Source organism: Castanea sativa, chromosome 9, assembly GCF_040712315.1.
Source record: "Castanea sativa cultivar Marrone di Chiusa Pesio chromosome 9, ASM4071231v1".
Classification (NCBI taxonomy): Eukaryota; Viridiplantae; Streptophyta; class Magnoliopsida; order Fagales; family Fagaceae; genus Castanea; species Castanea sativa.
This window is the reverse complement of record NC_134021.1, coordinates 13905049-13915761: the sequence shown is the minus strand read 5'-3', so window position 1 is coordinate 13915761 and position 10713 is coordinate 13905049. Positions and strand designations below refer to the sequence as shown.

Here is a 10713-nt window from a genome sequence, read left to right as displayed (position 1 = left end):
CACGTAGATTTTTTTCCATATCAGATTGCTATCACAGGCAACTTGAGTCGTAGAAACTATAGTTCACCCTTTAAACTCGAGTTTTAGAGTCTCGAGATGCAAGTTTGCAACATAATCTTGCAAACATGACAACTAATTAAAATATTTCAAAAATAATGTTAAATGCAAAAAAAAAAAAAAAAAATCTATAAAACACCCTCCATGTAAATTTGTGTACATAAAATTAGTATTACAGCCACCAAGCTAAGTCACATCACATGTCCTAATTTTATCTCTCAAGTCTCAATAGGAAGAAAAAAAGAAAAAACGGGAAGGTCAGATTCCTATTGAACAGAAAAAACGGGAATTTAATAATGTATCGTTTGACTGTGCAATAACTCAACCGCAGTGGCAACAACTCCCCTTACCCTCCATAGAAATGTCCAAACCCGGTTCCTCAATTTTCCTATTTAGAAGCTTGTCAAGTTTGAAGTTCCCCGTGCAATTTATGCAAAATAACCCATTACAACACTTCAATCAAAGTTGCAAAGAAAGAAAGGGAAACATCATTTAAGAATCATAAAATTTAAAATAAATAAAAAAACTTGGGAGATATTCCCCATTTCAACTCTAAAACGCTCTTTTTTTTGAAAAGTAGTTTTCTTTCAGTCATGCTCATGCCCATATCATGATTCTTGTCATAGTGATTGTTTTTTTTCGTTCTTAATTCTCCTAGGTCCTAGCATAAGAAATAAATAAACCAAAAGAAAACTACTTTTCAAGCTTAGATTCCTGGAAATGACATAAATTAGTGAATTAGTTCTTGCAGAGTGGTTGATCTATAATATAAGTTTAGGTTTGTCTGCAGTAGTTTAGCTTCTTGTGTTTGTTTTGTTCCTTAATATCTTACTATCAAATTATCAATATCTTACTCTGAAATTGCTGCCCATAAGAACTACAAGTAGTAATGTTTATCTTGTAATTTAGAGAATAGCTAAGCTTTTGTGTAAGCGGAACCTAGGTCAGCTCAGTATCAAAGAAGGAAAAAGACAAGATGAGTGAGGCAACAAATTACAGCAGGTTCATCTACAAAGATCCTAATCAGCCTATTGAAGCTAGGGTCGTTGACCTCCTCTCTCACATGTCCTTGAAGGAGAAAGTTGGCCAAATGACCTGCACTGAGAACCCTTCTGCTAGTCCTTCCACCATCAAAGACTCGTCCATTGGTACATTGTTCTTTATAATTTGCATATTTTATCTTTAATATGTCATGGATTTAAGTCCGGGAGTTAGTCTCTCCAAAATGAATTCTATCGGTGGGAGATTTGAGCACTGGATAGAATTTTTTTTTTTAGTTCTTTTCGTTCACTTACATTAGTTCTATATCATTTGCATATAGGAGCGATATTATATTCTTTCCCAGCCAGTTGTTATCCGACTGAACCTGCTTCAGCAATTAACTGGGCTGATATGGTTGACAGTTTACAGAAGGCAGCTTTAGAGTCACGCCTTGGTATCCCAATTATACAAATGTGTGATTCTGTCCATGGTCATGGAAACGTGTTTGGTGCTACAATTTTCCCTCATAATGTTGGCCTTGGAGCAACTAGGCAAGTCCTATTATAGATTGCAGCTGATTGATGCACATATAATCATATAGCTAGATGCCATATTTCAATAACGAATAAAAATCAATTGTCCCAACTTGAGTGTTTAACTTCATGTTTCACTAGCACCATAACTTGCCACATGTCCTTTTTTATTTCCTTATAAAGAAATCGAAGTAATTTTTTTAATATATATATATATATACACACACGTATGTATATATCAAGCTCGTCGATGTATAGAGAGAATTTCTTGTCATAGCCAGTATTCGTTGTTGTTCATTATCCTGTCTTCTCTTTGTTGTAGAGATAAAAACTTAGTTGAAAGAATTGCAGCTGCTACTGCACTGGAACTCAGAGCAACTGGAACTAATTTTTCTGTTGCTCCTTGTGTAGCTGTAAGTTGACTCATGTTAATGCTAGACCATTTCGTTGTGTTTTTCTGTTTTACATCCACATGCATGACTTTTGAAATTACTGTGGGAAATGTACTGACAGGTTATGAGAGATCCAAGATGGGGAAGATGTTATGAGAGTTTTAGTGAGGATAGTGAAATAGTTAGTGCCATGACATCTGCTGTTGTAGGATATCAGGGCATACCACCCAAAGGACATCCTAATGGTTACCCTTATGTAGCTAGCAGGTACGAGAAACTTCCATTACTACTTCTCATTCTAACCTTCTATAGCGAATGTGAACTTTGTCTATCAACATTGTTAACCGCTTTATCTTTTGGGCATCATTCGGCAGTGGAAGTTCATATAATGATAAAATGAAATTCAACCTCAAAGTTGATAAAATGAGGCGTAGAAATTTTTAATCTTGTTATACTTCTTTTGATTTGTGTATATGTACTTTTGTAGTGAAACATATGTGAATCATGTGACAACATTGTTATATGTTTCAACCAAATTTATGTCTACATTATCAGAAATCAAATTCAAAAATCCCCACAAGCACAAATCTAACCCAAATGTAACCAAACCTAACTCTACTCAAAACTTATAATTGCAATTCACAAAACCAACACTCATAATTTGCAAGCTCCAAATGTCAAATGTCTCTCATACATCCCAAAAATGTTCCAAATGTTTTGTAGAAACCTATTCCACATTCTTCTAATTGTGTTAATCACACAAGTATTCCAATGCCACCATCACATAAAATTGTTTTCTGGAAGTGTTTAAAAAAATGTTGACAGTAAATTTATTTATTTTTGATTGACTATTTCTTTCATCAATAAATACAGAACAAATGTTATTGCATGTGCCAAGCATTTCGTTGGAGATGGAGGCACTGAACTTGGTTTAATGGAAGGAGATACTGTCTCATCTTTTGAAGAATTGGAGAGGATCCATATGAAACCTTACCTGCATTGTTTGGCTCAAGGAGTCTCCACTATTATGCCATCTTATACCAGCTGGAATGGGACTAGAATGCATGGTCACCGCTTTCTCTTAACAGATATTTTGAAAGAGAAGCTGGGATTCAAGGTGCTTAAGCCTCTGATTTCAAGACTTTCACTGAGATATATACCTTTACCTCATCTTTCTTAAATCTTGGGACTTTTTGAATGTTGATCAGGCATAAATTTAGGTGTAATCAATACACATAGCTTGCATCACATGGGATTAAATCCTACGTGACAGATACTTAAGCACCCTCAAAGTAAGGGGTTTTTATTGATTGCACCATAATTCAAGTTAGAAAATAGGAACCACATAAAAGAGCCTTTGCACAACTATTTTAATCTCCTGTTTTCTTTGAAAGAGTTCCTTTCCATCTTGGTTTGTGGATGTATGCAATTTGCCCAACGACACATATAAAATCTTGTGCTCTTTTTGTGTGTGCTTATTGAGTTATCTTTGTCTTGGTTTTAATCCTAGAAGTGATATTGCACAACAGTGCGTAGCTAAAATGGAACACCATCATAAAAATTTGATATTAAAACTTAGCTCATAAACTATGCTCTCCCAAAACCTTGAATAAGAAGCTTGGTTTCATTGTGCAGGATCCTTTGCTTATTGTTATAGCATACTATTTAACCTCCCCCACTTCTTTATATGAGAATTAAGCTAAATGAACCTTTTCTTCCGCTTTTTGGCAGGGATTTCTTTTATCAGATTGGGAAGGAATTGACACGATATGTGAACCATACAGAGCAGATTATCGTCATTGTGCTTTAACATCAATTAATGCAGGAGTGGACATGGTAAAGTTTGAAGTCTCAAAGGATTAAATGACTGCAAAGTTGTGAAAGCCACTTAATTTTGATTATGTGCAGAATATGGAGCCTTTACGATATGAAGAATATTTTGAGACTTTGATATCTCTCGTTGAATCAGGGGAGATACCCATGTCCAGGATTGATGATGCTGTGAAACGAATATTGAAAGTCAAATTTATTGCTGGCCTTTTTGAGCATCCCTTTTCTGATAGATCCTTGCTAGATATGGTTGGTTGCAAGGTATTGTTTAGTGGAACATGTTTTAGAGTTATCTGACTATTGATTCCATTTATGTGAAGTTGCTACAATTTATATAGACTAAACGTAAATGAATGAAATAATAGTCACACTATCATTGGCAGAAGATAGAAATAGTTGTTCTATCTTATGATTTTCTTTGATAACAGGTGCATAGAGAATTGGCACGCGAAGCAGTAAGGAAATCACTGATTTTGCTGAAGAATGGGAAGGACCTGGAGAAGCCATTCCTCCCTCTGGATAAACATGCAAGAAGAATATTAGTTATTGGGAGGCATGCTGATGATCTTGGGTACCAGTGTGGAGGTTGGACAATAACAAAGTATGGGACCAGTGGCAGAATAACCATCGGTAAGAACACACGGTTAATTCAACCATATAAATATGGGGCACTTGGACAACCATTGAATTTTGACCCTTTTATATCGTTATTGAAATGAGTAATTATTCAATAATCCAAGGTAATACTTCTTACACTCACATAATAATTGGTCTTACCAATTAACTTTCTGGTGGAATCCACCGTTTATATAAAAGAAGAGAGAGCATTACTCCTAAATACTAAATAATTTTTCTATTAGGAGTGGTTTATATTTTTATTTATTTCAATTTTTTTTTCCTGTTAAAAACTTTTCCCAAGCACATTCTTCAATATTTTTAGCTTGGAACAAAGCTAGAACATTGGAATACAACTAATGTTTTCCTTCCATACATCTTCCACTAAGGCAAGGCAGCTTTGAGGATATATCCAAAAGTTAGGTATAGTTTCTTAGATGTGCCATATGTTATTCAGTCAAATTCAACCATGTGGCCTTAAAAGTTGTAACTATACCAAAAAAAAAAGATGCATTGGCCAATGAGCTAATAAGGTACATGATTTTTTGCATTGTCAATAAAACACATGATTAAATTTAATTGTTGAACTTAAGGTATAGTACCTAAAAAATTGTATTAAAGTTGTGACTAATAAATTTTATTTGGGATGGGGTAGAGGAGAAATGAAGGATGAAGTGTGAGCATCAAAGGAAAGAGATAAAAAGAGGAAATTTTGATTGAATCAATAATAGGGAACACATACATTTGAAACACCATGCAGCCATGTCAAAAGCAATGGAATGATTTGTATCTTTTATTTTTTTTACCTCTCTCTCATGCGGATTTTCCTTGTGTTCTAGGCACAACAATATTGGAAGGCATTAAAGAAGCAGTTGGAGAACATTCAGAAGTCATATATGAGCAAAACCCATCATCAGCAACCTTTGCAGGCCTAGAATTCTCCTATGCTATAGTTGTTGTTGGTGAGCCTGCTTACGCTGAAGGCAAGGGATATAATGCAGAGCTCAAAATTCCTTTTGATGGTGCCAATGTTATTAACATGGTTGCGGAAAGAGTTCCTACTTTGGTAGTTCTTATATCTGGAAGGCCTTTTGTTTTGGAACCAGAACTTCTGGAAAAGATGGATGCACTGGTTGCAGCTTGGCTGCCAGGGAGCCAAGGAGAGGGAGTAGCAGATGTGGTGTTTGGAGACTATGAGTTCCAGGGAAAGCTTCCTGTCACTTGGTTTAAGAGGGTAGACCAGCTGCCTATGAATTACGGGGATGAGCATTATGATCCTTTGTTTCCTTTAGGCTTTGGTTTAAAGATGAAGATGCATAGGTGAATTTGGGTATGTGAATTCAATTAGTCTGGACATACAACAATTTTCATAACTTTTTTCACAATTGCTGACAAAGATTTTGTATGTAATAAAAGTGGTTTTAGTAGTAGACTCAGGTAAAAGTGAGATTGCTCCAATTACAAAAAGTTATATAAGCAGCTATGAAAAAGGTTGTGCTTGCTTAATTGAATTTAGTTAAGCCATGCTTAGGTCAGCTTATAATCAGCCCAACCTTACCTGTGTATTATCTCTATTGAGTCTTATCATTATGTCTAATCTGCTTTTATGAGGCATAATATGGCCAAACATGTATAGATCATACATTTGAAAGTCCATCTGATGGTTTTAACATAAAAAATTGGTCCATTTTATTCCTACCCATCTTGTAAATGAAATTGAAAAGAAAAGAAAAGTCTAGATTAGTGCCTGTATGGTACAGTTTATTTTTCAGTGTTTTAAAACCTGGTTATTTCAAAAATTGTACCTAAGAAGAAAGTATAAGTTTAAAAAGTTGCAATTTGAAAAAGGTACGGTTTGATAACATGTTACCAAACAGATAAATGGACTCTACGTGGTCAATATTTTTATCTATGACTGCAATGATCTACTAAGGACCCATTTTGTTATCACCAATCAATAATAGAAAACATGTTTTTTGCTTCATAAGGCTATCTATAGGCTCAAATAGGCTCCAAGAGCCTGGTTTGTGAGGTTTACCACTCAATTACTAAATCTCGGGTTTGAGGCTTCTAGTGATGGCAGCAACTTTTTATTCTCTGTTAGAAATACTGAATTCAATAGTATTGTATTTCTCATTGAAAGAATGTACATGAGTGCCTTTATATAGGAGGCATATGAGCGCAGTACAAGTAAGAGTGTAGTACAAGAATGTGTGCTATACAAGTAAACTAGTTGGGCCCATAACACTATACATGTTAACAACCCCTCTCAAACTCAAGGTGGATGTGAGACCAACTTGAGGTTGTCAACCAAAGTACGAAGGCATCCCTTAGGATGTGACTTAGTGAAGATATTTGCAAGTTGATTTGTAGAGGAGACTGAGATTAGCTTGAGAGTACCATGGACAAGATGATAACGGATAAAATGACAATCAATCTCGATGTGTTTAGTCCGTTCATGGAAGACACCATTGTGAGCAATATGAATGGCACTCTTTTTATCACAATAAAGAGCAATAGCAAAGGATGTAGACACACCTAAGTCTTTGAGAAGCCCTCATAGCCAAAGAAGCTTAGATGTGGTATCAACAATGACACGATATTCTGCTTCAGTACTAGAATGGGCCACATGCGTTTGTTTCTTGCTTCGTCAAGAAAGCAAAGAAGAATCAAGAAGAAAGCAATAACTAGTGGTGGACCTGAGATCAATGGGATCTCCTGCCTAATCAGCATCAGAAAATGCACGGAGAACAAGAGGAGACTGAGCAAAAAAGACCATGGAAGAGAGTGCCTTTTAGGTACCGAAGAATGCGCAGAACAATAGCATAGTGAGTTGATCGTGGAGCAGACAGATACTGGCTCACCTGGTGAACAGCAAAGGAAATGTTTGGACGAGTAACAGTGAGATAAACTAGGTTGCCAACTAAGCGTCTGCAAAGAGAGGGATTAGACAATAGTTTCCCCCCTTAAGGGAGTCAAATGCGCATTAAGCTCAACTGGAGTGTCCACAGTCTTGCTATCAGTGAGTCCAGCTCTAGACAAGAGTTCAGAGGCATACTTGGCTTGAGTAATGTAAAGTCCATCTGTAGAATGAGTGATTTCAAGACCTAAGAAGTAGCTGAGATGTCCAAAATCTTTCATCTCAAACTACTGACTGAGAAAATCCTTAAGTTCTTGAATGCTACTGAGGTCATCACCAGTTATGATCATATCATCCACATACAGGAGAAGTAAAATAGTGCTTTTGTTAGTGCGACGAAGAAATAAGGCAGAATCATAATGACTGGCCATGTAACCCAAGTGAGAGATGGTATAGCTGAATTTGGAAAACCAAGCTCGTGGAGCTTGTTTAAGACCATAAAGTGCACGTCGAAGGTAACAAACCTTGTTTGATTCAACAGAGAGACCAGGATGAGGTTGCATATAAACTTCTTCACTTAAATCCCCATTAAGGAATGCATTTTTGACATCCATCTAGAAAAGGTCCCATTTATTGGCAACAGCAACAGCTAAGAGGGCACGGACAGATGAGATACGAGCAACCGGAGCAAAGGTCTCTTCATAATCAATCCCATACTCCTGTGTAAAACCTTTTGAAACAAGACGAGCTTTGTAGTGCTCAATGGACCTATCAGAGCGAGTCTTAATCTTGTAGATCCACTTACAACCCACCACAGATTTTTCAGGGGGGAGAGTGACCATGTCCCAAGTATGGTTTTTAGATAATACATCAAGTTCCTCTTTCATTACAATCTGCCATAAAGGGTCAGTGGAAGCCTCACGATAGGTGTGAGGCTCATGCAGTGTAGCAAGGGCAGTGTAACAATGATAGTCAAGTAAATGTGCAGGAATAGACCTTACCCGAGTTGAGTGACGAGGTGAAATGTCTTGTGCATGATCTTCAGGCGGAGTAGGAGCAGGGGACCCAAGATCAGGGTTGGGTAGCTCGTCTTCGACCTGTTCATCTTCCACCTGTTCATTAAAGGGGGAACTAGGAAAAGGATCAAGGATATCTGGTGGTTGGACAGAGAAGTCTAAAGGAGAATCAGGAGCAACTACAGATTGATCAGGAGCAGCTACAGGAGGGTCAGGAGCAGCTACAGGAGGAATATGTGTCTCATCTGGAAATAGATCTAAGATAGAAAAGGAAGATAGAGAAGCGCGAAAGTGAGAGAGCTCGACAAAGAGGCGATGTTCCCAAAAGACAACATTGCGGGAGATACGAAGACGATAAGAAACAGGATCATAACACCGATACCCCTTTTGAGTTTCGCCATAGCCAAGAAAACAACAAAGCCTTGACCTAGGCTTAAGTTTGTTATGCTCATGTGGCTGAAGAATAACGAAACAAGCAGAGCCGAAGGAACGAAAGTGGTGATAGTCTAGAAGTGACCTAAAAAGGCGTTTATATGGAGTTTGATTTTGGATGACAAGACTGGGAATGCGATTAATAGCATGAACATCATAAAGAGTAACTTTGCCCCAAAACAGAGCAGGAACTTTGGCAAAGAGAAGGAGAGCACGAACAGTGTCAAGAATATGACGAAGTTTTCGTTCGGCTCTACCATTTTGCTGAGAGGTACCTGGACAAGTTAGTTGATGAACAGTGCCATAGGAATGCAAAACAGCTTGGAAAGCATATTGAGTGTACTCAAGAGCATTATTTGATCGAAAAATTTTGATTCGTTTGGAAAATTGAGTTTCAACCATTTTTGCAACATTAGAATATACTTGCAATAATTCAGAACGATGTTTCATATTAAAAATCCAGCTATAACGAGAGTAATTATGAACAGAGACAACAAAATATCGAGATCTACCAATACTAGAGACGGAGGAAGGTCCCTAAACATCAGAATGAATAAGGTCAAAGATATCAGTGGATATTGATTCATTAGTATTGAAAGGCAAAGCTGGTTGTTTTCCTAACTAACATGAAACACAATCAAAATTTTTTGTAGACACTGAACCTAACAAACTTCTAGAAGCCAATTGTTGTACACGAGAAGAAGATGCGTGACCAAGTCGAGCATGCCAAAGTGCAAGGGAAGGAATAGAAGAAACTGCAACAGCTGCGGCAATAGAAACAGGAGCAACAAGTGGAAGATGAAGGTTGTCAAAAGGAAACATATGCCCAACTCTGGGACTGGTCCCAAGCTCCTGTCCCGTCCTTGGATCCTGCACAATACACCCAGAATAATCAAATATAATGCGATAACTCAACTCAGCTAATTGTTCCACAGAAAACAAATTGTAAGAAAGGTCAGGAAAATTAAAGACCCCAGGAACTGAGAGGTTGGAGATCGAAACGGAACTTATATTATGACCAGACATTGTGGAACCATTTGCTGTGCGAATATTAAGAGGATGTAGTGCAGGTTTAAGTTCAGAAAATAAGGACGAGTGAGGTGTCATGTGATTGCAACAAGCAGAATCCATAAGCCAAGAGGAAGGAGACATACTAGATAAAGCTGAGAGAGAAGAGGAATAAGATGCATTACCAACCATACGAATGACATTGGCAATGATGTTTTTAAGGTCATCTGTGGACATGGTGAAAGTGCGACCTGAAGACTTAGACTATGTAGAGATGGGAGCCATTGGTTTGACATTCTCAGTGTTAGCAACAGTAGCAGTAGAAATTGAAACAACAGATTTGTTGTGATGATAGCAAGTCTCAATATTATGGCCAAAACGTTTGCAAAAATTACGAAAACGTTTACTAGATTGTCGGCGACGATTATTGCAATAAGAAGAAGACTTGTCCTTATTCTTCATTTAGAAGCAAAATATGCAAAAATGAAATCTACGCCAAAAACTAGGTAAGGAGCACCTGGACTGCAAAAGTCAACCCTGAAGAAAAGTCAACGGTCAAAGTCAACCTTCAGTCAAAGTCAACGGTCAAGTCAACGAAGGTCAACGGTCTGGTCAACGATGACGTGGCAGGTGACATCAGCAGAGAATGTACGATGATGTCAGCTGATGACGTGGCAGTGCTGACGTCACTTAGGGTTGATGTCAGCAGGTGCAGACTGGAGCGTGCAGCGCGCGCAGGAGCGTGGCGGCGCGTGAAGAAGGCTGTAGGCGCGTGGCAGCGCGTGGGCGCGTAAGCTCTAGCGCAAGATCTTTAGGTGGCGTGTGGGGGTGCGTGAGGGCTCCGATGACTTCAAGTTTTTCACAATTGAGTAGATCGGTGTGAGACGACCACTGTGGTACCTGAAAAATATTTATCGGAGTAAGATGCACGACGAAGACAGTAAGTGTAGTGGTCTGTGTGGTGCAAGACTCCTCAACGTTAGCGGCTA

The 10713-nt window shown here is 37.9% G+C and overlaps 1 protein-coding gene across 3 annotated transcripts; it reads left to right on the top strand.

Annotated features, from left to right (window-relative positions):
* The first annotated feature begins 396 nt into the window (after window positions 1–396).
* On the top strand, window positions 397–5875 carry LOC142609640 (uncharacterized). Of its 3 annotated transcripts, none has more exons than XM_075781275.1 (9): window positions 397–1205; window positions 1379–1589; window positions 1894–1984; window positions 2085–2230; window positions 2837–3080; window positions 3695–3799; window positions 3872–4054; window positions 4222–4423; window positions 5248–5875. In XM_075781275.1, exons 1-9 carry the CDS (start codon window positions 1034–1036, stop codon window positions 5730–5732), a joined length of 1839 nt encoding a protein of 612 aa, XP_075637390.1. In that variant the 5' UTR covers window positions 397–1033; the 3' UTR covers window positions 5733–5875. The 3 variants fall into 3 exon arrangements, with proteins under 3 accessions (XP_075637390.1, XP_075637391.1, XP_075637392.1); XM_075781276.1 differs by having other exon boundaries at window positions 1108–1205; window positions 1461–1589; XM_075781277.1 differs by lacking the exon at window positions 1379–1589 and having other exon boundaries at window positions 1186–1205.
* Window positions 5876–10713: the final 4838 nt, after the last annotated feature.

Bases quoted from the DNA above. Each gene is read 5' to 3' on its own strand.
- LOC142609640 (XM_075781275.1), top strand. From the start codon at position 1,034: ATGAGTGAGGCAACAAATTACAGCAGGTTCATCTACAAAGATCCTAAT. The intron at 1,590-1,893 runs GCAAGTCCTATT...TCTTTGTTGTAG, and splicing joins GTTGGCCTTGGAGCAACTAG to AGATAAAAACTTAGTTGAAA. The intron at 1,985-2,084 runs GTAAGTTGACTC...ATGTACTGACAG, and splicing joins CTGTTGCTCCTTGTGTAGCT to GTTATGAGAGATCCAAGATG.